This window comes from Macaca thibetana, chromosome X (genome assembly GCF_024542745.1).
Source record: "Macaca thibetana thibetana isolate TM-01 chromosome X, ASM2454274v1, whole genome shotgun sequence".
NCBI lineage: Eukaryota > Metazoa > Chordata > Mammalia > Primates > Cercopithecidae > Macaca > Macaca thibetana.
The window spans coordinates 63,920,827-63,947,741 of record NC_065598.1 but is presented as its reverse complement, the minus strand read 5'-3'; the positions used below and the strand labels follow the sequence as shown (position 1 = coordinate 63,947,741).

At 41.6% G+C, this 26,915-nt stretch overlaps 1 protein-coding gene across 2 annotated transcripts in view; it reads right to left on the bottom strand.

Moving 5' to 3' along the window:
• AR (androgen receptor) overlaps nucleotides 1-26,355 on the bottom strand; it is a 169,861-nt gene extending 143,506 nt beyond the window's left edge. For both annotated transcript variants that reach the window (XM_050776867.1, XM_050776868.1), the window contains exon 1: nucleotides 24,101-26,355. In XM_050776867.1, the coding sequence (XP_050632824.1) occupies nucleotides 24,101-25,638 (1,538 nt within the window). In that variant the 5' untranslated portion in view covers nucleotides 25,639-26,355. The remainder of the gene's footprint in view (nucleotides 1-24,100) is intronic.
• Between the last annotated feature and the right edge of the window lie 560 nt (nucleotides 26,356-26,915).

The window sequence follows — 26,915 nt, the reverse complement described above, 5'->3', positions numbered from 1 at the left end:
CCCTTACTGCCTTCCTTATATGGTCACAGCAGCCCAGGACAAGGAAAGATCTGGTCCTGCTAAGCTTCTCTCTATGACCATCACCTCTCCATTTCCTGTGCACCCCATCCTGAGCCCCTGGCTGACTCCATTCAAATGAGGAATATGCCCATCTCTCTGTTATTTTCCATTCTCCTTTTTATCTGTACTCCATGTGTTCTAAGTCACCTTCAGAGCTCTTTGTCTCTAAGATGTCATTTGTAGTAACTCTTCAAAAAGCCAAACAAAATCAGAAAAGTAACACCTTCTAACCCAGTAATGAACATCACAAATAAGACTTTGCAGTACAAATAAATGCTTTCTCCACCATCAATACACTGAGTTTTAAAAAGCACATAGCTCTTATGCAGCCCGTACCTTTCAAATTTACTTCACTCAAATCATGAAATTAATATGAAAAGATTTATCATCTAACCGTTCATTTCTCAAGGATTCTCTACACACAACTGTCCTGTTAATAAAGACACACTGTGTATAATTTTTAACTGACTCTTTTGACATCCTACATGAATAAATTATGCACCCCTACGTACCAACACACTTTTAAGTACCAAAGCATCTGGCAAGCCAGAAGATAACTAAGCAAGTAAAAAATGAGATGTGAGTTATTTCACAAAACAATCTGGTAGATTCCTTAGAGAGCAGGTGAGCTTTTTATGAACTCAGTGGGTGCATATGCACAGACATGTAGCCAACAACACAGACACAGATAGAAGCCAATATACATAGACAGCTACACAGAAGTATCTGGTCATATAGAAGCAGAAAGATACATGAATGGGTGCACATACAATGAAATGCACACACAGGGACAAACACAGGGACAGCCAACACAATTGACTGCAAACATAGACAGTTCTGCTTCTCAAAGACAGAGTTGGATATGCTCACTCATACATGCACAAAAATGATAAGGAGGTCAATTCTAGTGGATATATACAAAAAACTAAAACATGCACAAAAAACATAAGGAGGCCAATTCTAGTCGATATATACAAAAACATAAGCCAAAAACTTCAAAGGCCAAGAACTGCAAGAGAGGGATATATGCCCAGAGAAATACGAATAAAGATAAGTAGGCAGATACATTAGAACATATACACACAGAGACACATGGAGATGGGGACAATCGGGGCTATGACATAAACGGAAATAGTCACCCCAAAACAGTCTTCTTGCTTAGACACACAAATTAAGATGAAAACAGACATAGAAATCCACACACCGACAGAAAGAATCCACACACCGACAGAAAGAAACAGCTGTAAATACAGACACAGTGACACAGTGGCCTGGAGTGAGAGATATCCACATAGACAGAGACATGTGCAAACTCAGGGGAAAGAAACGCAAGAAGGCATAGAGACACAAAGACGGAAGAACTGGTAAAAAGAGACAGAGGCACACTGACTTAGCAAGACACTTGATTACACAGAGATACGAGCACAAAAGAGAAGACACGTTCCCACTAGCAGAGCACACAGAGTAAGACACTGTTTCTGGATCTCTGTGTGTCACAACTGCTCAGAAGTGAACTCACAGTAACAGACACACATACCCTGGTACACAATCACACACAAACATCAAACCACAACACACATGCAAAAACCCACAGTTGTTCCTTGCACAAAGGCTGAAAACTGGAAGACACCATGTATGTTGCTTACTGTCTCTAGGGGTCTTGCAGGTAGGCCAATATTCATGAAAAAGGCAACCTTGTCATAGTGAAATAAGTGCTTTTTGCATGTTAATAATAATGAATTGCTCAACCCCATACACACACACACACACACACACACACAATCCTCCACCCACACTGTAGTCTGCCCCAAATTAGTCAACATGCTAAGATATTCAAGCAAGCTGGTCTAGATGCCTAATAGATAATGTCATGGCTGCATAATATTAGGTCACAGTCCAAACCTTACAACACTCACTACCCTAGAAAATGAGTTCTAAGTTTTCAGCTGAAGAACCTCCCACCTGTGAAGCCAGAGTATCATGGGAAAAAGTGATAGGCAATGTCAGGAGCACTCTGCATTCATTTCCCTGGTTCCCTGTACAAAGTCTGGTACAAAGCCAGCCTCCAGCAGCTTCAGGCAGGCATTTGCATAGGCAAGAAGATGGAGCAGATGACCTCCGAGGAATCCCTCTCTGCTTGCAGCACCTACTGGAGAAGAGAGCAACTTGGCAAATCAGAGCTGATAAAACATTCTGCAATGTACAGTGGGTCGGGAAGAGGGGGGATGGGGCAGATAAGCAAACTAACATACCTTCCTGATGCCAATTACTGCCTTGTTAATTGCCCAAATTCAAAGGTGATTTAAATAAAAACAATAGTGTGAAAATATTACATATAGAGATCACACTGCCTCTGAATGCCAGGCCTCTAGAAAAAAACCAAGGGGAGGAGCTGGTACATATTCCTACTTTAATTGGAGTTGGTATCTCAGAACCCACTGTCCCCAGAGTGTAGTAGAAAGAGTCCAAATCACTGAGATCAAAGAACGCCCTAGCTGGAAAGGGCATTTAGTTCTGACCTGGGAGCAGAAGCCCTCAACTTCCAATCTGAATGTGCCAGTAACGTGTTTGTGCTTGTGAACTTGGTCTAATCCGCTTTTCTATCTGGGTTTCAGTTGCCCAATCCACACGAAAGGGAACTGACCTCTAGAATTCTCTCTAAATTATGACTACTTCTGATTCTTTGGCATAAACTTGCCCTCTTTCAACCCACTGTTTTGAACTCATGTCTAGCGAATAAGCACAATTAGTCCTCAGAAATGGAAAGAAGAGTAATGCTTTTCACCAAGTTGACAAATGCCTGCTATATACAAAGAAGGAAAATAGACGCCCAGACACAGACGTACCTACTTGAAATGAGTTTCCAATGTTAAGTTTGAATAAATAAGGGGCTTTGTGGTATGGGAGGGAGATTTGGAGGGGCTACTCTGCCTGTCATCTGCTGACCCCTGAATGCATTACCCTCTTTTCACACTTGCTCAGTGCAGAAGCAGGCCACTGCCCTCAGCCCCCAGTTACTACAATTGCTAAGTGGCTGGTACAGGGGCAAAACCCATCCCTTACACCACACATGCACAGGCTTTTAGAAAAAACAGGAGAAGGTTTTATCCCTGAAGTATAGGATTTAGTATGTGATAAAACAGCTACACTTTAAATCTATAAGCCCTTTCTGAATTTACAAAATACTTCTAGACTTAATGTTTCATCCATATAATTAGAATTTATCTTCCAATCTGCTGATAAGGAAACTCTGACTCAGAACTGTTGACTTGCCCAAAATTATACAGATAGTAACCCACAAAGTCTGGACACAAACCCTGGTATTTTACGCATAGGTCTGATGTTCTTTCAAGTACTTTAGTCTTCTTCACTCATGGTCTTCTTGGTGGACATTGAACCTCTCTTCCTACTTCACTCCAGCTAGAGGGGAAAAAAAAACTCTGGCATGAACTCAGGGCTGAAAAGAACCCATGTCTATCTCCCACCTCCATCTCTGCACAGAGACTAGGGAAACAGGAGGAGGTGTGGCATTTGGCTAAAGGACTCTTGGAAACCAGGAAGGGAGGAAAGCCTTTCCTCATCACCCTCCATTACTGTTAGTCCTCAGGGAACATTGTGGGTAAGTTTATGAAGCTAAGGGAGTAAAAAAGAGATGACATGTTGCCCAGGAAATTCACATCCCAAACTCATTTTTCCTGAATTAGCTGTGACTTTGATTATCCATATTACAGTTAACTAAGGCACTTAAGAGCCTGGATTAAGACTCTGGGTCCCAGTACCCAGAAAGGCTGTAAAACCTTTTCAGAAGATTATTAGGAACACGCTAGAGAAGAGTTACGTTGAAGGGAGGCAAGAGGCTTTGGCTGATGGAGGGTACATTTAACGGCCTCTGTGAAAAATAAAGCTGAAGTGATGTGGAATAGTGAAAACAGCAGTGAGGCCAGGAAACGAAAAAAAATTGAACAATCAAAATTCAAGTCCCCAACTACCAAGTTACTTACTATGTGATCTTGAACAAGTCATTAAAGTCTCTGAAATTCAGTTTCTTACCTATAAAGTGGAACTAATAAGAGCTACCTAGGATCAAAGTAAAGATTAAACAAGAAAACAGAGAGACAACATCTAACATTGCACCTGTCACTGACAGGCAAATGCTCAAAAAGAGTAATACTTGACCAGAAAGAGTTAACCTATGACAAGAAGGAGCCTTAAGTGGTAGGTTTTCAAAGCAAGTGGAATGATGATGCTCCAAGTCTGCTGACTATTTACTTGGAAAAAATCTAAAATCAACTCTTAAACAACAATCTTTGTCACTCCCATACTGCAGCCAAATACATAACCAGAAAGTTGGGACTCACCAGGACCATCTAAGGCCCCCCATAGATCCTACTTAGCAATCTCGCAGCCCCATCCATCATCACACACTCAACCTTCACTCACACAAATACACACACAGAGGCTGAAACATTTCACTTCTGTTCTTAGTAAGACAAGATTAGATTAAAATGCAATTTCTCACAACGCTTCTTTTTCATGTACCCAAAATAAAAGACTTCTCATTTTTAGGATGGCCATACTCACTGAGGAATATAACTTGAGATTTTTCTAATGGCATTTCATAAGTTGCTATTCATATGTTTACTACTGAGATGTCAGTCCCCAGTCTGTGATATTTTAGAGTCATGAGATGGTGTCGTATTTCTTTTTGTAGCCTCAGAATCCAGCACAGCATTTGATAGAAAGTTGGTACTCAGGAAATGTATTGATGAATAAAATAATTAATTAGTGAATTCATGAACGAAATGTTCATTTAACTAAACTGATAATGCTAAAAATGAAAAAAAGTTCCACAACTGATAAAACAAATCTTCAACCGAAAGTTGGAATAATGTTCCCAAATGACATATATACTCATTCATTCATTATATAGCAAATCTGAGCTGTGAACTTGAAAAAACGTGGACCTACCATCAAAAATTAATGGTCCGGGGCCGGGAGCAGTGGTTCCACGCACTTTGGAAGGCCAATGGGGGTGGATCACTTGAGACCAAGAATTCAGGACCAGCCTGGGCAACATGACAAAACCCCATCTCTACTAAAAAGACAAAAATTTGCCAGGCATTGTGGCGTATGTCTGTAATCCCAGCTACTCAGGAGGCTGAGGCATGAGAATCACTTGAACTCAGGAGGCAGAGGTTGCAGTGAGACGAGACCTTGCCACTGCACTCCAGCCTGAGTGAGACTCTGTCCTCCCCACCCCCCAAAAAACTAATCAAATCCTAGTTCTATTGCTTATTGTCTGAGTTACCTTGGAATGTCCTTTATTTTCCTCCAGTCTCGTTTTACTCATCTGTGAACTAAGGATTTGATCCCTGTTGTGCCTACCTCCAAGTTGATTTTGAAGAGTAAAAAAGATAATGTGTCTGAAAGTACTTGGTAGACTTTCAAGCGATTTATACATCCTAGGAATTGTAATAACATGCTCAATGGTTCCACTCCCATTTTCCAGTCCTCCACCATTTCTCTTACCAACTAACTATAACAAAGCCAGCCTCTAAGTCCTCTGAAAACCATTGATAAACAAAATGCATGAGGGAAAGGAAAACAGAGAACTAGGTCTCCTGCCAGCTCAAGCAACTTTTAGCTTATCTGATTTCTTATAGATCCTGGGCATGGCTGCCTGAATAAGTCAGTGTTGCCACCACTAATAAAATATCTTAATACCAATCTTTTAAAGTCATCCAGAAAGCATCCTTCATGGATCCACTGTGATTTCCCTTCCTAGAAGTGGTTTCAGCAAAGTAAGGGTCTGTGAGGATGGTTTTGATAGCAAGAAGATGGCACAGTGAAAGTGGAGTGGGAGTCTGTGCCACTGTGGGAAGACAGTCTGAGGTGCTAGAGATGGGAAAAGTAGATGAAGGAAAATGGCAGTGGGCAAAGAGAAGGATAGTTGTCTGAAACAAGAAAGAAGATTGGGCTCTGTGGAACAGGGTTCAAAAAGGCCAGGACCAAAGAGAAGCTCCAGGTTTTGCCAACTTTTAGGACAAAATCTATCAGATTTACAAGTTGAAAACTAAGGGGAAAATTGGCTCTAAGGAAACCCCAATGTGTACCTATAGTTAACAGTTGCTGACTGCTAATTTCTCCTTTAATAGATTTAGAAGTGCAATTAAGAATAAAGTAGAAAAAATTATTTCACTTTCTAGCAACTGTCATATGCCATGGTAACAATGCATGTGACCAGAAACTGAAAAGAAAAGAATGAAATGAACCCATCAACCTGACACTTCCATGCTACTCTCAGCTACCAATGCAGGGGCATTACAATTTCAGACAGCAGACACACTGGTACAACTGCTCCTTCCCTCTCACCCTTACTCTATTATACACTGAGGAGTTCAAAGTTGATAGAATAAGAAGCCTTAGTAGATGCTCTCCAGAGTTGTGGGAGATGGAAGTGGATCACCTTGTTTGTTTCACATGGGAGAAAGCCAAACAGATTTCACCTCTCAACTTACTCCCCCATAGACTGGGGTATAGTCCTTGCCTCTTATGATCTGCCAGCCTGCTCTTAAATGACTCAGCAGATCTTTAAATATACCCAAGCAAAGAGCTGCTCTGAGACACAACTTGCTGTTAAAAAAAAAATGTTTTAATCTGTTTGGGGTGTTGAGAGGAAGATCCTTTGTTAACATTAGGTTCCCAAGCAAATTCAGTACTGCTGTGACTCTTTCTCTCTCTCTCTATGCTAAGAGGCTTGTTTTTGTTCTGCTGCCTGCCATTTGCCAGCTGTGTGGATCACAAGGATGAGAAGGGAGATCATTCCAGGCCATGGAAGGAGTCAAGAAAATTCCTGCCCAGTAATTTTGTTGGGGGAAGGGTACCAATTTGTGCAATGGAGTGACTGGTTTAAATGTAGGGGCCCCAAACTCAAAGAGGTCCCATAATTTGCGTTGAGTCATTCTGTTCCTTGTGGAAGACCATGACCTCTGGCCAAGAAGAGGAATCTTCTTACTCTCCCTCTCTCCTCAAACTAGCTCAGTCTCACACTTTGAAGCAAACATCAACCAATAAGAGATTTTAGCTGGGCTGAGGGAAGTAACTTAATAACTTGCATTACCGAAGCAAATCATGCTCCCCTGTTATCTGCAATGACCTCACGCTTACATTCCAGCCAAAGCATTTTGGAGACTCAAAGCTTTGTGGAAGGGGAAGCCAGGCAGCAGTGGCCTGGGGAAAAGTCCATGTATGTCAGCCAGAGTCTAGCATTTTCCCAAGCTCTGTTTGTCTGGACTACTACTACTAATAATAATAATAGGTACAATTTATGAAGCTTTTACTATGCACCAGGCCCTGGGCTAGATGTTTTACATTTATTATCTCACTTATCTTCACAAAAACCCAACAAAGGAAGCATTAGTATCTTCATTTTAGAAATAAAGAAACTAAAACTCAAGAGAGGTGAAGTGGCCCAGAACTGGAAGCTAGTAAGACCCAGGGGCAGTACTGAAAACAAAATCTATCAGATGCCAAAGCCTATTCCTGAACATCAGTCAACATATTACATTTTGACTCTTACCCCAGCTTGTTTCCCAAAGGCCCTTCAGTCTCTCTGTTATGTATTTAAAATCCTTAACTACACAAAGTGTGCCTCAAATCATCCAAATGGGCATTTTGGAGTCATCCATAGGCTTTTAAATTGTTAGAAAGTGACTGTAAAAATAATCTATGAGTCCAAATCTTTGTCCTATACATGGTTCCCAAAGGGTCCAGACTCTTCTTAAATGTCTTCAGTGAATGTGAATTTACTATTTATGTAATTCAGCCAATAGACAGACAGAAATGGTGTGATGAATAAGAAGAAGGGAACCAATATTTCAGCACCTACTAAGTGTAATGCCCTTTATCCTAGTTGTTTTATTTCATTCTTACAATAACTCTGTAAGGAGAGTGTTCTACAGATAATGAAGATCTAGAGGCTCAGAGGGGTTATATTACTGACCTGAGGTCATCCAACTATGTTACATGGCTGTGCTAGAATTGAAAGTCAGGTCTGATCCTATTGTTGTGTTGCTTGTACATTTCTTTAGCCCCTCCTATACGAGGAGTGAAAGCCCTTGGAGTAAGCAAGGGACTCAAGATTTGCTTAGGTCTCCGATCTGACAGGGATGACATACTCGAATGACTAGAAGAGTCAAGCAGGTAACTTAAATGAATAAAGTGGGTCACTGGTGCCTGGGCAAACTGCAAAGTGCATGGCCCATCCAGAGGATCAGCTGCTTTTCACCTGCAGCTGGTCATTACCATGTAAGAATGAAAGTTCTGTATTGTCAGATCTTCATTCCCTACGGTGGAAATCTGAATTTTGAAGTAAAATGTTAGCAAGTAATTCAATACACACACACACACACACACACACACACACACACACACACACACACACCCCATATAGACCAAACAAAACTCATATGGTCCATGTTAACAACTTCTGATGAAGGATGAAAGAAGCTCTTCTAAGAAAATATCTTTCAGGCTGGTCTCGTTGATTCACGCCTGTAATCCCAACACTTTGGGAGGCCGAGGCAGGCGTATCACCTGCAGTCAGGAGTTTGAGACCAGCTTGGCCAACATGGTGAAATCCCCATCTCTACTAAAAAAAAAAAAAAAAATTGCCCAGGATTGGTGGTGTGCACCTGTAATCCCAGCTACTCCAGAGGGTGAGGCAGGAGAATCACTTGAACCAGGGAGGCAGAGGTTGCAGTAAGCCAAGATTGCGCCATTGCACTCCAGCCTGGGCAACAAGAGTGAAGACTCCATCTAAAAAAAAAAACAAAAACAAAAAAAAACAAACAAACAAACAAAAACACCAAAAAAAAACAAAAACAAAACAAACCAAACAAAAAAAAACCTCTTTCTTTTACTGAATTGTAATCTGTCCTCATTGCGTTTGCCCTTTGGGGTGCTACAGAAAAACATCTAACTTCTTTATTCCATGATAATCCTTCAGGTTCATTGAAACAATAGTTATGTTCACTGCTCCATGTCTCTCTCATAGCTCCTCCATGCTTTACAAAAGGAGATGCTCCATGAATATTGGGGCTGAACAACACATTGCAAATGTGTCTGACCAGAATTTAACAGAGCAAGACAACCAATTCCTTTATTCTGTATCCCATATAATAGTCTCTTGGTATTTGAAGGGGCTTGGTTCCATTCCCCCACTCCCAGGAATACCAAAATCCAAAAATATTCATGTTCCTTACCTAAAACATATAAAATGGTGTCACATTTGTATTTAACCTATACACATCCCCCATATATTTCATTTATATCTAGATTACTTGTAATAGCCAATACAATGTGTTATGTAAATAGTTGTTTTACATAACTTTTTTTTTACTGTTGAATTGTTATTTTTACTGTGTCTCTAAAATATATTTTCCATCTGCAGTTGCTTAAATCTGTGGATATGGAACCTATGGATGTGGAGGGCTAACTGTATTTCTGTTAATGGAACTTACAATCTATCAGTTGTCTTCGGCAGTCACTTACTACTATTGACTCTGAATCATTTAATAAAGAAATACTTATGGAATATCTACTATGTACAACACTGTTAAGTTATGTGCTGTGGATATCTTATATCCAAAGAGAATCTTTGCAGATATATCCAACCTTTGCCCTAAAAAGAGACAGATGTTTAGAAGTATATTTAGAAGGATGCTATCAGTCATTAACACAAGTACCACAAGTACTTAAGGGACTAAGTACCATATTGATGGAGAAAGAAGAAAGGGATAAATCCAAAAAGTCTTATGCACTCTTGACTTGAGCCTAACATCCATAATCACATGTGATCCCCTCTCCACAAAATCTTATAAACTAGAGATTTCTAGCCCCTGGTTTACAGATAAAGTAGTGAAACCAACATTCTTTCAACCATGTTGTGTCATATAGATCACTTCTCCTTGGGTTGGGGGGTTGATAATATTCATTTTGTAGGGGACTGTTATAGAAGAATGGATAGTATTGAAATTGGGATAGCCTTCAAGGTCAAAGGGATAATAATAAAAGTAACATGTTCAAAAAACAAGAGAGTGAGGATGGTTTAAAGTGACAGTGACTAGATCCATTTGGCTGGGTTTTAAGAGTTTTGTAAGGGAACTCCAGGAATTCAGGCTGGAAAAATAAGCAGATCATAAAAGGACTTGAACACCAGATTTAAATAATTTGGACTTACCCATAAGCCAATGGGGAGAAGCCGAAATTTTAATCATACAAAGCTTCCTTTGTATTAAGCATGAAGAATAGGGAAAAAATAAGACAGGACTCCTGCCCTTATGGAGCTTAAAGACTAATAGACATTTAAAGCAGTATACAGAAACGGTTGGAGCTAAACTTTGGAAAGATCTGGTGGCACAAATACAATAGGAATTAGAGAGTAGCAGAGAGAGCTAGAGAGAAAGGATGTGGGATCACTGCACTAATCCCGGCAAGAGGTGTTAAGAATCTGAATTGGGGGAGAAGGAATGACTGAGAAGGCTTTGGGAAACAACATATCCCTTCACCACCCTAATTCCCAAAGCCTTCAGCTTGGTTTTTCCAAACACTATGAGATCATCTCTGATGGGAAATTCTGAATCTGGAGGCATAGAGAAGAGTCCACCCTGCTCAATTCCACATCTGACCTGCCATACTTTGAGTCAATCTAGCACCTCAGCGAAGCCCAGAAAGCGTCTAAAACAAACCACATACCATATGAAAGTATGAGCATGGTTTAAATTTTTGGTCTATTATTAGATAGTTGGTGACTAAAATATCTCAGTCTATTTTGATTTTTTTTTCAAAAGGCTGATCAAACAAATTTTTCAGATGAACAATTGCAAACAGACTACACATTTGCTAACCATGGTTTTTAAACAAAGATGAAAGGGAAGGAGGGATGGGCAGAGTAAAGAAACTCAGAACATGCTTTGGAATCCTTTCTGCACCCAAACACCAAACATCAAGTGTTTCCATCTTTACTCTCAACTCTTGGTTAATGCAGTCTCCTCATCTAATTAGAGGTTGGACAATGCTTCAGAGAGATGGCCCAATGTGACAAGCTTGGAAAAATTCTTTCTCTCCTGCACTGCCCATTTTCAAATAAATGTCCAAACAGTTATCATTTAGCAAGACTGTACCTTCTTTAAAAGAAAACCTGGAGAGACAGATTTTTGCAGTATCCTGCTTCCATTTCCACAGTAACAAAAAGATTATCTGACAACCACATTCATGACTTCTTATGGGATCCTGCATAACACATTGGGGCCTAGAGGGATTGAGGTAGCATCTTGTCAGTCCTGGCAAGTGTCCGTTCTTATTTAGTGTAAATCCCACAAAATCCACATGCTGACTTTTTTCCCAACATTTTGTTCCTTTTGTCCAGTCTCTGGAAGGAAATGGACTCTGCTCACTCTCCCAATTCTCTGTCCAATCTTGTTGATGGAGACAGGTAATTAAAAGGTGAAGGGCAGAGCAATACGGAGGAAGAATGGAGAGAGACAAATCAATGTTAGAAGGGAGCCCAAGTGATAGAGTGGAAAGAGGTCTGGCAGTCTGGAGTCTCAAATTCAAGTTCCGGTTCTGCTACTTGTTCAACATATGACTTTAGGTAAGTATCCTTACTTCTAAGAGTCCTTAAAAGCAGCTGGTGTATATTAAGGATATGAGTTGTTCAATGTTTGAAGTTCAGGCACAATGTTTTTGCACTTTAAACACTTTCTGTTATATGAAAATTACCTCGTTCCATAAATGTATTGGAAAATAACATAAGTTGTGGAGCTGAATCACCTAGATTCTAATATTGGCACTTTCACTTACTTGTTCTCTAATCTTGGGCAGGTTACTTAATTGCTCTGTGCCTGTTTCTTCATCTATAACATAGAAATGATAATTGTAGCTACCTCATGGATTATTTTGAGGATTAAACGAATTAATACATGTAAAAGAAATAAAACAATGCCTGACTGTAAAAACTGGCAATTTTATTTTTCTTATCTTAACTCTCCTATTTAAGCAGGCATCGAATTGCCCAGGTTTGTAGCAGTCTGAGATCAACCTCCTTGGGATCTCTAGGCCCTTTTCAATAATTCCTATAGTTCTGTTTTCCAATCCCTATCATAAGTTATCAACCTCTTCTAACCACCCCTTTCCATCACTGTGCCCCTACTTTAACCTCTAGGCCACCCAGCTATTTGGTGAGGATCAGTGGACTATAATAGGGGCAGTGCATAATGAAGTCACCTATGTCGCCAGTCTTTTGGGATGGTGAAGGTGAAGAGTAATCTGAGAAGCTGCTGATATTGCACAGTAGTTAGAACCTTGTGGTTAGAAGCCAGACTTCCTGGGAGTGCACACAAGTTCTGCTACTTCCTAGCTGTGTGACCCTTGGACAAGTTATTTAACGTCTCTAGGCCTGCTTCCTAAAGTTGACATGCGAATTAAATGAATCAGTTCATGCAAGGTGCGGAAGTTTACACAGCAAACATTCAGTAAGTGCTATCATTATTATTATATATGATTATATATAATTCTTTGTTCTCAGTATGGAACAAAGAATTTTCATTTTTCCAATATAGACTTTTTTCAAGAAAACAACATACAACTAATACTTAGAACAGGCTCTGACTAGGTCAGGCACTAGCTTGCTGTATGAGCTTAGCCAAGTCCCTTTCCATCTCGGTGCCTCAGGCACTCTACCAATAAAATGAGCTAGCTGGACAAGATGGTCTTCCAGGTTCCATGAACTCTAATTTCTTAGGATTTTAGGCCATTTTTGTCCAGGTGCCCTGTAGATTCTAGCTTTGATAAAAGCTCAATTGCCTTTAAAAGCCCACTTACTGTGTTTTTACAGGAAAAAAATATTTTGGTATGTAGTTCAGTAAAAACCTAATAATAATATTTCAGTTTGATTGGGGAGAGCAACCAATTTGTATAGTTTTCCAGTTTTAGTCACTATTTAGTTTAATCACCTGGTTTTAGGTTTGCGCAAACAAACAAACAAAAAACTCACTCTTGCCCAAATGAGTCCTCAGAATCACACATACACACAAAAATCTACTGAATCAGAATCGAAGAGAACTGGGTTTGTGCCCTAGTTCTGTCACCAGCTCACTGTTTCACCTTGGATAAGTCCCTACCCTTCTATAGACCTCTATAAAGTAAAAGGAAAGAAGGGAGAGGGTACCTACAGCCTAGGTGATCTCTAAGGTCCTTTTTAATCTTCTTGAAGAACAGAAAAGCTGAGGGCACTGAATGAAAACTGAGAAGCCATCAGGATGCTCATCAGATAACTCAAACTTTATAAGTCAAAAATCAAACTCTTGATTTCTATCCTGCCCATGCACCTGCTCTACATACAGTCTTCACAATTTTAGTAAATGGCAATCTCATTTTTCCAGTTACTCAGACCAAAAATTTGGCAATCATCCTCATCTCCTCTATTTTTTTCACAGTGAATATCCAACCTGTCAGTAAATGCTGTTGGCTCTACCATCAAAACTCATCCAGAATTCAGCCACTTCCTATCTTCTCCACCAATACTACCTTAGTCTGAGACATGGTCACCTCTCACCCAGATCACTGCAGTGGCCTTGTCTCCCTGCTTCCCTCCTTGCTGCTCCCACAGTCTCTTCTCCACACATACAGTAAGTAAACAAACAAACGTATAATATATCAGAGTGACAGATGTTATGAAGAGGAGGGAGCCTGTTAAAGTGTAAGTCAGGTCATGTTACTTTGCTCAAAACCTTCCAATACACCCTGCTTAGGAGTAAAATCCAAAGTCTTAAGGAAGACCTACCATGCAACCTCATTAACTCTGATCTCATTGTCTACCATCCTTCACTTATTTAAACCAGCCATATGAGCCTTTTTGTCCTCCATCACAGCAAGCATGCTCTCCTGCCTCAGGCCCTTTGTGCCTGTGGTTCCCTGGGCCTGGAATATTCTAACTCCAGATGTCCAAATAGCAGCTCATTTCCTAATTTCCTTCAGGTCACTGCTCAAAATTTACCTTTCCAGTAAGGTTTTCCCTGGCCAGCAGATATAAAATATTCCCTCTCACCATGAATCTCTATACCCTATACTCTGTGAAGTTATTCTGCATGACACTATTCATGCTCAGATGTATACTACATGTCTCCTCTCATTAAACTGTCAGCTCCATTCAGATATTTTTGTGTGTTCTGTTTGCTGCTACATCATTGGTGCCTAGTACAGAATTTGGCACATAGTAGATGCTTAATAGGCATTTATTGAATGTATGCAGTCTGTAAAGTAGAATGGCAAGGTTATTGACACCCAGAACTCTCACACAACCAAATCCATCAGTCTGGTGGATGGGTAACAAACCTAGAAGCCTTAAGAACTTCATAAATTTCTAGTATTGACACCACTTGTGGTTCTTTTGCCTCTCTGACTCTCATGTTTCCTATCTATAAGGTAAAAAGAGCTGTGAGATAAAAGCAGGGAACACATGATCTGGAGAAGAAAGAATGAGACTGAAATCCCAGATCTGTCACTTTGATGCTGTTTGATTGTAAACATGTAACTTAACCACTCTTAGCATAATTTTTATAATGGGAATAAAAGTATTGTAATAGTATGAATACTATTATAATACTCCAAACTCTAGTTACTTGTACAGGGTAGAAACAAGAATGAAATGCAATAATGGAATATGAAACTTCTCTATAAACTGGACAGTGCTACTTGAATATATTTGCTGTGTCCTGCTCCATATGCAAAGAGAGGTATTAAAAAGTCAAAATATTACTTTAAAATGCTTGACACTTCGAGAAAGAACATCCCAAATGAAACAGTAAGTACCATAGTAGCTTATTTATTGTCTGGTGCTAAGCAGTTCTGGTTGAAGTTATCCTGCGATAGGGCCTTGGCTGTGTGTTGAAACCGTCAATGGAGGCTCACCATTCCCAGGGAAATCCTGCCACGGGGCACTTGCAGTCCCCCTAGCGGCCAGATAGCGGGACTACAGTTCCACAAGCAAGGAACTCACTCAACCTGCAGAGAACCAGAGCCCATGTTAGGTGGTAGGCCGTTTCAGAATGTTACGTTGTCTATTACAGCAAAGCTCTTATAAGATCGTCATGTGCCCCCATACTCCCCGAATTGTTCTATTTGTGCAATCCATCAGGATCAATGGAAACTTAGAAGGCAGAAAAACAACTCTTGATCTGACCACCACACTGGGCATCTTATATCAAATTCAGAGCTATTAATCACCTTCTATTCTAATTTATTACTCATATTATTGCGGACTTGTTCAGATAAAGACATCAAAAACATGTACCCAACAAGTGCGATGATATAGCCAAAGAAACTGAAAAAAAATTGGCAACTAACTTGACTGGGGTGCACTATTTAATAAGCAGAAATAGATTTCAACCCATGCCTCCAGTTAATTCTTTCCAGAGGTACCAACTTCTGTTATTTAAAATATACATCAGGATCTTTAATCTATTGCTTGAGTTTAGACATGCTCCTACTTACTGCCACAAAGGAATAAAAGCAGCCACAGGTAACATTGTTGACCACTTCAGCCTCTATTGATTCATTTCTCTCTCTCTCTCTCTCTTTTTTTTTTTTTTTTAAATATCTACATTTAAAAAAATCCACACCGTACAATCCAGGATCTCATACAGGCATTATGGCATGATGGTGCTGCATTTCTGTTTGGGTTTTGGTTATTTGTTTTTGTTTGTTTTTGTTTTCAGTGGCTATAAGCTCCTTGTAAGCAATTACCTCAAGAAGATTCTGTCTGAATTGTGTCCCCTTTTATCTTATCTCTTCCTAGTACATGCTGGACACATAGCAGGTGCTTAATGAAAAGTGGTTGATTGATAGAGTCTTTTTTTTTTTTTTTTTTTTGACGGATCCTGGAGTGCAGTGGCATGATCTCGGCTCGCTGCAACATCTGCCTCCTAGGCTCAAGTGATCCTCCTGCCTCAGCCTCCCAAGTAGCTGGGATTATGGGTGCCCACCAAAACGCCTGGATAATTTTTGTATTTTTAGTAGACATGGGGTTTCACCATGTTGGCCAGGCTGGTCTTGAACTCCTGACCTCAGATGATCCGCCCACCTCGGCCTCCCAAAGTGCTGGGATTACAGGAGTGAGCTACTATGCCCTGCCAGATTCTTTTTTAAAAAATTCCCTTTATTAGGGTAATCTCTACAGACAGCTATCAGATTATAACTAAACCTTTTGCTGGGTGGCCTGCAGTTAACTCACAATTATCAGGACATGACAGTTGTAGCTGATTAGCTATGACCTTTAGCCTAGAGTGTTAATGAAGACAAAGTTCAATCTCTACATAGATGAATTTTATCTTTGCTTCATGGCTATGGAGTACATCTCTAAAAAGAAGCTTAAATTATATGAGAGTAAAGGAATCCTTTCCCCATCTAGAAATGCACATCAGAAGGAGTATTGGAATTTACTTTGTCCAAAGGACAAGAGATAAAAACACAAAATTATGATTTTAGCTGCTTATAAAAACCTAAACATAAGCCAAATATAGCTAGTGATTTCATTTGTCACCTCTACATGTTAGTTTTCTATATAGAAATTATTATTATTACTCACTCCCTTGCTAATAGTTCCCAAATCCAAATTCTAAAAAAGGGATTATAAACGACCCAAACCTTATTAGGCTTCTTTCCCGCTGTTCTCTAAAGAGATGAACATTTAAAAACACTCTCCTATTCATCCTGAAAGGGGATGGGATTACCAGTTCAAATTTATAGCTGAGTAAAAATGACAACAGTGTCCCCTTCATACAGAAGGCTTGTATGCAGCATTCATACAGGATGAAATGAAATAAGCTTTAACGTTCAGTGAAACAGCAGAAGCCCTCTTCCCCATAAGTCCCAGAAGTATTCAAAACTCAGGTATTTTCAGCAAGGTTGCAGGATGCAAGATCAATACACAAAACAATTATGTTTTCATACATTGGCAGTGAATAATCTGAAAAGAAAATCAACAAAACAGTTCAATTTATAATAGCATCAAAAAATAAATCACTTAAGACTAAATTTTAAAAAGAACTGCAAAACTTATCATCTGAAAACAATAAAAAATTGTTGACAAAAGGAAGATCTAAATAAATGGGAAGACATCTCATATTTATGGATGAAAAAACTTAACGTTGTTGAGATGGCAATGCTCCCCAAATTGATTTACAGATGTAATATAGTTCCTGTGAGAATCCCAGCTGACTTCTTTGTAGAAATTGACAAGCTTATCCCAATTCATATGAAAACTCAAGGGACCCACAAGAGCCAAAACAACCTTGAAAAATAAGACCAAAGTCAAAGAGCACAAAATTCCTAATTTCAAAACTCACTAAAAACCTACAATAATCAAGATAATGTGGTACTGGCATAGGAATAAACATATAGATCAACTGAATACAGTTGAGAGTCCACAAATAAACCCTCACATTTACAGTCAACTGATTTTACACAAAGGGTGCCAAGACAGTTAAGTGAGGAAAAATTCAACAAGAATATTGTAAGAAATGAGTATCTATGTGTAAAAGAATGAAGTCGGACCCCTACCTCAATCATATATAAACATTACATCAAAACTGATGAAAGACCTAAGTGTAAACAGCGAAAACTATACAACTCTTAGAAGGAAACATATGTGTAAATCTTTGTAATCTTGGATTAGGCAAAGCCTTCTTAGATATGATGCCAAAATCATACGCCAAAACAGAAAAAAAAAATAGATGAATTGGACTTCATCAAACTTAAAAACTTTTTTTGTGCTTCAATCTAGATACCATTAAGAACACAAAAAGAAAAAAAAGGAAAGTAAAAAAGACAACGCACAGAATGTGAAAAAATATCCACAAATCACAATCTATTAAAGGACATGCATCCAGAATATATTTTTTAAAACTCTTAAAACTCAATAATAAAAAACCCAACTAAAAAATGGGCAAAGGATCCAAATAGATATTTCTCAAAAAAGAAGATATACAAATGGCCAATAAGAACATGAATAGATACTGAACATTATTCGTTATTAGGGAAATAGAAATAAAAACCACAATGAGGTACCACTTCACACCCACTAATATAGCTGTAATAAAAAAGAGAATTACAAGTGTTTGCAAGGATGTGGAAGAAATGGACCCCTCATACGTTGCTGATGGGATTGTAAAACAGTGCAGACACTTTCGAAAACAGTTTGACAGTTCTTCAAAGGATAAACATAGAGGTACCGTATGACTCAGAGATTTCAATCCTATGTATGTATCCAAAAGAATTGAAAATGTCCACAATATGTGGACTGAATATGTCCACAATAAACTTGTACATGAATGTTCACAGCAGTATTATTCATAATAGTCAAAAGGTGGAAACAACCCTAATGCTCATCACCTGATAAACGGATAGATAAAATGTGGTATAGTCATACAGTGGAACATTATTAGGCTATAAAAAATAGCAAAGTACTGATACGTGCTTCAGCATGGATGACCTTGAAAACATATTCTGTGTGAAAGAAGCTAGTCACAAAAGACCACATATTACATGATTTCATTCATACAAAATATTAGAATAAGCACATCCATAGATAGAAGTAGATTATTGGTTGCTAAGGACTGAGGGAACATAAGGCATTGAACACAAAGGTGCATAGTGTTTCCTTTGGGGGTGATTAAAATGTTCTAAAATTGATTGCAATAATGGTTGCACAACTCTGAATATACTGAAAAGCATGGAACTGTACACTTTAGAAAAGTGAATTGTATGGATTGTAAATTACGTCTCAATAAAGCTATTATTTAAAAAATAACACTTAGGTACTAAGTAACCTAAATTGACAACATTCTCAAGTGACCCAGCACTTTAATGCTATAAACTTATCTAGATGAGCTGCCTTCAGTCCTGGTGTGGCCTGCAGGTTGGCAGCAAGAACTGCCAGGAGAGAGAGCGTGTGGCATCACCCATGAGTGTGCAAGCAATAATTCATAGACTATCGTCTCTATGTAGCAGCTACTGAGAGAAGTCCTTAGGAGTAACAATCTAAAGTATTTGTCAGGTGGGAAATTTCAAGAAGAAAAAGCCTGGGAGTGTTGATCTAGAGAGATTCCCCTACGTGGTAAACAAACATCATAGAAAATCTATCTTTCTACTTCTTTACCTAGCAAAAGGGTAATCACTAAGCACCCCTCCTGGCCTACTCAAACTAACATGAATGCAGTGAATAAACTGGAAAACACTGTGTCTTTTTTTTTTTTTTTAAGAATGCTATGTAAATATGAGATTTCATAATTCTCTTCCGTATGACAAAGGGCAACCAATGCTGGTAACTGTACGGAACTTTATAAGCAATTTTGTTTAAAAGTCAACTTTGTGTTTAAGATGAGGTTAACTTTCTCTGAATTTAACATCCCAGAACTTGATGGAATGCTGATATGGGAAGTCGGAGGTAGAATAATTTCTTTAATATCTTTCTTTGTTTTCAAATGATTAATTTTTATGTAGCTTAAGCAGATTAGCCCAGCCGGACACTTACAGCACGCACCCTCATATGCATATTAGGTACTGCTTGTGACCAGGCTACCGAGGTCTGAACCGAACCGACCTGGGAAGGGTCTCAGAGCTATCTCTCAGGTTCTGAGAGAAGGTGGCCAACATTACAGTACACAGAGAGAGACAGAGATCAAGACAGAGACAGAGACAGCATAAGACAAAATACTTTATGAAATTGCCAAGTCCTCAAGCCATCTAGTTAACTCCCTCAGCAACTGTTGAACCAGGCTTTAACCTCAAGGTAAAAAAAACCCAGCTATTCATTTTGCAATCCCCTCATGTCATCTAGGTCTTAAGGGAGAGATGCTGGGGTTGATCTAATCGGCTACTTTACAGATTTTTTTTTTAAAGAAATTATTTAGGAGCATGCCACAGGTGTAATGAGAAAAATGCCCTGAGAAGTGGAAAGAAGAGTCTGTATTTCAATGTCAAAAACATGAAAGGAGTGGAATAAAAGAAAATCGGGGACAGGCAGCACTTGAGGAAGCTGCAGACAAAGAGAAAATGGTGGAGGTGGGGGGTGGGGAGAGATTTTCTTTTCCTTCTCTGACCAAGCTCACAAAACTTGATTTTTTTGTTTGCTTTTTTTTTTATATTTCAGAGTTGTGATTTCAGGTTTGGCTATAAAATAAGCCCTTGCTTTGCCACACCCAGTCCACATTCTGCTCCCTGCTTATGCAAGGTTCTGAATGAAACTGGTGATCTTGATATCACCATTAAAAATAATCATAATAAAATTGTCCACATTTCTAACCCCAATTCACATAATCCCACCAAGTGGCTTGCACATGTACAAGCCACAGTGCATGTACGCGAAAGGAGACCAAAGAATTTTTTGTTTTAAATGCATATATGTACACCAGATGAAAAATTACTATTGGAATGAAAAACACTTGACAAAGAAAATTAAACGTACCAGCGAATCTAATATATTATTTCAAAGTTTACAGCTCAAAGAATGGAAGCCTGATGAGATAAAATTAGCACAGGCAAGAAAGCACCCCAAAACGACCCTGCAATTGGAAGCCTGCAAACTTCTTCGAAAATATCTCTCACCAGTGTTAATCTTTGGCTGACTTGAGCTGTGGACAAGAAAGAGGGCTACATCCTGTGTATACTTCCAGATGGGGTGCCACCCAGTGTGGCTATTTGGTCCTCAGGTGTTGATTGTTGGAATCCAGACAGAACTCACTACCTATTTGCTGACCACAAGGAAAAGATGCTTCTTGCCAAAATATTGGTTCTTGAAGCCTATGGGGAGAAATAGTCTGTCTTGGTTTCAAAGGAAAATTCTGCTTTACAAGACAAACTGTCCCTTGTAAGATAGTCATAAAAATGCTTGATAACTGAGAGGAGAGAGGAGAAGGAAAGAGGAATTAATAAAATGCCTTATTTTGAAAAATCTAATAGAAAAAGGGAACAAGACTTGTCAATATCAAAGCACTGCTAAAGTACTACCTACTATGGAGACCAGAACAAATTACCAAGAGAAAAATTAAAATGTTCTTTTTGCATCTGGATAATTTCTCTAAACCCCAAACTCTAATTCTGGCATGCAGACTCTCTTAGAACCCAACTCCCAAGAATAAATTTTTGTCATATTATTGTGCTGCCTGCTGGAATCTAAGAAGCCCTACCTCTGCCAAGGGAGCCAGTGGTCAATTAACAAAGTTGTAGTCCTGTTTGATCTCAGAGAGAAGACAGACAACTCCACAAAATATCATCAGGGTTGCACACAAGTCCCATCACTTTTTATTTTTCCTTCTGTTTAAATCACATGCTAAATTAAGTAAAAGAGACCACCTTTGCATCTCCCATCCTCTCAGCAGAAACATTGTAAATGTGTAAGAACACAGAGTGAGTGCAGATGTTACTAAGGTTTAAAAAAATCCCTTCACAAAATTAACTAATGTGCATAAACACACACATGAATGGAAAAGGGAGGAACCCAACAGGTCACTGGAAGCCTGCACAATTTTGAGATTTTTAGCTAAAAAATGGCACATAATGCATGCAATACAGAAAGGGAAGACACTCTTGATTTGGCTTAAGAAATCTCTTGCCTTTCACCAAATTGCACCCCTACAAAGTGAGGGGAAAAAAAGAGAAAGTAAGAAAATATCAACTTTTGGATTGGAATTGATTGCATTCTGATTAAATTGATTAATTTTCAATAAACTGACTTAAGGATTTTCTCTATCCTAGAAATGGAAAGTCTTCGTCAACTTACGAGACAGGAACACCAGTTTTCCTTTTAACTAGACTCCTCATAATCAGTGCAGCAATCAAAAACCAGAAAAAAAAATCTTGTACTTTCTGCAGGAACTGCTAAATTCTCATTAGTTTATGTCATTAATTTAAGCAGACTGTCAAGGAGGCACCAAGATATGATAATCTTCCTCATAAAGAAGCTTTTTTCATTAAGACCTGAAATAAAATCACCAAGCTCATTGTCTACCTGATGGGAGTAACTTTTGCTCTCTATAGTTATTCCCTAAAAATTTTGGTTTTGCCTTTGAAGGCACACATTTTTTAAGAAATATGTGGAACCATCAGTTTTTTCCCTGCTAAGTAAGTAAGTTGTGGGGGAGGCATGCAGAAGATGGAAGGTTCCAGAGTCTGGGTTTAGTATCATGGCAGGTCAAAATGCACCTTAGACATTTTCCCCCAAGAAAAGTTTACAGTAGAAGAAGGGTTCCACCGTCTAGTGACAGGCTTAGAAAAAAAATTAACCCTGCCAAGAAAATTTATTCTTATAAAATGAAGAATACTTTTTTTGTCCCATAGGATAAACCCATTACAAAAATAAAGAGTCTAAATTAACTGGAAAATACTTTGACGATATCAAATGAACCCTTTCAAAATCTTGTAAGCCAAACATTAAAAACCTAATGAAATGTAAAGCCTGGTAAGAAGCTGTTTCTTCAACAGCCCACAAAATAATATGAAATCCTACCCTCCTCTTTCTTTCTTCACTAATAGTGTGCTATCTCTACCTTGTAACAAGGAAAGCATCAGTGAAAGAAGGCAAATTGCTGGATTTAAGTCCCCAAACGAAGATGTTAAGGCTAACAAAGAAATTTCGGAGAAGTCACAGATAAAAGAAAACAGCCATAGAAACAAAGAATAAGACATAAGTCCACAGGGACATCAGCACCTGGTCTACCTGAGGAGTGAATTCCCCAATTCAGTATGTCCTCCCTCACTAGATAAACTAATATCTTAATTTGCTGGGGGAGAAAATCTTCAGCATGGTCTCCAAGAAGCTCAACAATTGCGGTGAGGAATAATTTTTAATAAGCACGATGCAATTGCCTGCCACTTTTCTCATATGCTAATTAAAACTCTGGGGTAAGATTATGGCTCATAGGTCACTAAGAGTTCTTACTCAATTTGTTAGAGCTAACAGCATGTATTCTAAAATGCCAACATGTCCTAAAAATGAAGGAATATAATAAAAAAAACCCCACTCCTCCCTCCCCAGTGGAGATTTTGGGGCACACTGAAATAGCAGGAAATGTTTCACAAAAATACGTTTTCCAACACTTTTGTAAGTCAGACTCAAGCCTAATTAAATTGTACATTAAAAGAATATTCTCCTCTTTATAGATCTGATGCAAACCTGAAGTAGGGGGTTGTGGATCTGTTAAAATCCACAGAGAAAATAAACACTTTATAAGAGAAAACCTACCCAAGCAACTACTTTCAACATAGTCAACCAACGTTGAGAAACTGTGAATGCAAATCCTGTGGAGTCTTTACCAAGAAAGTTGCCCCTCTGCCTACTCTAAACATGACGGTTCAGATTATCTCTACTGACCTCCAGCCCTGGAGCAAGTCCCCAGTTGCTTCCGGGAAAGAAGTTCACTCCTTCACATAGCAGACCTCAGCACCCAGAGACCACTTTCTTTCCCTAACCGAGAATTTCATTTTACCTCTTTGGAGGAGACCCGCTGAGAAGCTCTTGGGCCAGTCTTTTTGACTCTAATCTGCACAGGCTGAAAGGGAAGTCCTAACAGACCCGAAGAGAAGAAATTGCCCAAATTTCTGATTGAGGTTCTCAGACTTGGAGGACAGGAGGAAAGGAAGAGTGGAGGGCTTATGAGCTTTGTCTCTGAAGGTGGCCCGTACAATAGGATTTAAGTTTGGGACTCGGGTACCAGGAGGTAGCGAGAATTTGGGGCCGTTGGGGGAGTTGAAGAATCTGGGAGGGCAGGAATCAGCACCCAGGACACGCAGCAGAAATTAGGAGAGCTCAGGTTAAACCTCTGGCAGGCCGGGAGTCCACGGGGAGAGCTCTAGGTTTACCCTGCTGAGCTCTCCCAGGGGCAGTCTGAGTGTTCGCGCAGGTAGGAGCCACTAGACACCCCAGAATGCAGAGCGACTCTGTGCCCTGGGCCGAAAGGCGACATTTCTGGAAGGAGAAACTTACCGCATGTCCCCGTAAGGTCCGGAGTAGCTATCCATCCAGGGGCCCATCTCGCTTTTGACACAAGTGGGACTGGGATAGGGCACTCTGCTCACCATGCCGCCAGGGTACCACACATCAGGTGCGGTGAAGTCGCCTTCCTGGCCCGCCAGCCCCTGAGGTGGCCGAGTGTAGCCGTAGGGGGCTACAGCTCCCGCCTCGCCTGCGCCGCCGCCGCCGCCGCCACCGCCGCCGCCCCCACCACCACACGGTCCATACAACTGGCCTTCTTCGGCTGTGAAGAGAGTGTGCCAGGATGAGGAAGCGGCCGCTGAGGGTGACCCAGAGCCGGGTCCCGCTGCACCCGCGCCATGCAGGCTCGCCAGGTCCCCATAGCGGCACTGCGCCGCCGCAGCCGCCCAGGCGCTGCCATAGTCCAGCGGGTTCTCCAGCTTGATGCGAGCGTGGGGATGGGGAGGCGGTGGAGGGGGCGGCGGCCCGGCCAGAGCCAGTGGAAAGTTGTAGTAGTCGCGACTCTGGTACGCAACTGCCTCGTCCAGTGCTCCGGACTTGTAGAGAGACAGGGTGGACGGCAGTTCAAGTGTCCCGGAGCTCCCTGCTGCAGCGCTGCCAGAGCAGCCTAGGCTCTCGCCTTCTAGCCCTTTGGTGTAACCTCCCTTGAAAGGGGAATACTCAGCAGTATCTTCAGTGCTCTTGCCTGCGCTGTCGTCTAGCAGAGAACCTTTGCATTCGGCCAATGGGGCACACGGAGTGGGACGCACAGCGGGTGGAACTCCCAAAACTGGGGCGTACATGCAATCCCCCCGAAGCTGTTCCCCTGGACTCAGATGCTCCAACGCCTCCACACCCAAGCCCATGGACACCGACACTGCCTTACACAGCTCCTTGGCGCTGTCAGAAATGGTCGAAGTGCCCCCTAAGTAATTGTCCTTGGAGGAAGTGGGAGCCCCCGAGGCCTCCCTCGCTCTCCCGCTGCTGCTGCCTTCGGATACTGCTTCCTGCTGCTGTTGCTGAAGGAGTTGCATGGTGCTGGCCTCGCTCAGGATGTCTTTAAGGTCGGCGGAGCAGCTGCTTAAGCCGGGGAAAGTGGGGCCCAGCAGAGACAACGTGGATGGGGCAGCTGAGTCATCCTCGTCCGGAGGTGCTGGCAGCTGCTGCGGCAGCCCCTTGCCGGCGGCCACGGCGGCTCCAGGCTCTGGGACGCAACCTCTCTCGGGGTGGCACTCCGGGGCTGACTGAGGCTGTGAAGGCTGCTGTTCCTCATCCAGGACCAGGTAGCCTGTGGGGCCTCTACGATGGGCTTGGGGAGAACCATCCTCACCCTGCTGCTGCTGCTGCTGCCGGGGGCTAGTTTCTTGCTGCTGCTGCTGCTGCTGCTGCAAACTGGCGCCGGGAGGTGCTGCGCTCGCGGCCTCTGGGTGCCTGGGGCCCGGGTTCTGGATCACTTCGCGCACACTCTGGAACAGATTCTGGAAAGCTCCTCGGTAGGTCTTGGACGGCGGCCGAGGGTAGACCCTCCCCAGCCCTAACTGCACCTCCATCCTTGAGCTTGGCTGAATCTTCCACCTACTTCCCTTACCCCGCCTCCCCTTCTCTTGCTCAGAAGAGTTCAACAGGCTGTGATGATGCGGTAGTCGCTGCAGCTAGCTGCCCACCTGCGGGAAGCTCCAGAGAAGGAAACTTGCGGGAGCAACCACGCAAAAAGAGCTCTGACAGCCTCAAAGTCTCCTGCAGAAGAAGACACACGGTGGACAAGATCTGCCCTGCTAGGCTCACAGTCTGTCTCTTAACACTTGAAGGGTAGATTCAAAAGATGCCCGAATCTTAAAAGAAAAAACAAAATCCTCCACCTTCCAAATTCAGTGTCCACTGAAGTAGGTGCAAATAAGAACTGAGTTATTATCTTTTTCTTTTATTTCGTTTTTTTTGTTTTGTTTTGTTTTTGTTTGTTTTATTTTTTGGCTACTGAAGCCCTGACTGTCTTTTCATCTTTTGATCTCTGGCTCCGCACTCGGGGTGGGGAAAGCAGGAGGAAGTAGAGAGAGAGTGGGGGGAAACGGAGGGTTCTCTCCGCGTGCAGCCTAACCAGGCAGGTCGTGGCTGCAGTGCTGAAGCCGCTCCCCAGTCGCCTGGCTCCTAAGAGCCTTCTTTGCAATGTGCAGCTAGCTCGCCCGCTCGCAGCCAAAGGGAGTTACCTCTCTGCAAACTCGGGCTGGCAGCGCTGGGCCGACGGGGGAGGGAGGGTGGGGAGAGGGGCAGTAAGGGGGGTTGGCGGAGAGTAGCCGACTGAGGCAGCTGCGGGAGAGAAGACGCGGGGCGGGGAGGGGGGAGCAGGGTGGGGGGAGGCGGGGTGGAGAGGAGGAGGACAAAGGCAGCCGTCAGTCCTACCAGGCACTTTCCTTGCTTCCTCCGAGTCTTTAGCAGCTTTTAAAAACTTCACCGAAGAGGAAAGGGCAGCTCCGGGGCGGCGGCTTCGAAGTCGCCGCGCTGCAAAAGGCGTTGACTGTCGCTGGAGCCGGGCTGGGGCTGTCGTGGTGCGTCCCTTCGGCTCCTGTACAGCACTGGAGCGGCTAGCTCGGCCGTTTTTCCCTCTGTCGCCTCCTCTGCCTCTGGGCTTGCTCCGGACCGTCCCGCTCTCCCAGCAAGCTGGCTCCCCGGGATCTCGGAGGGGGCGCTGGGAGGTGGAGAGCAAATGCAACAGTTTGCGAGTCGGGTCCCGCCCCCGCCGGGCCGGCCTCCTTGCCTTCCCACCTCCTTTTCCCTCCCCTCCCCTTTCTTTTTCTCCCCTCCCCTCATCGCGCGCTAACGCCTGCCTAGT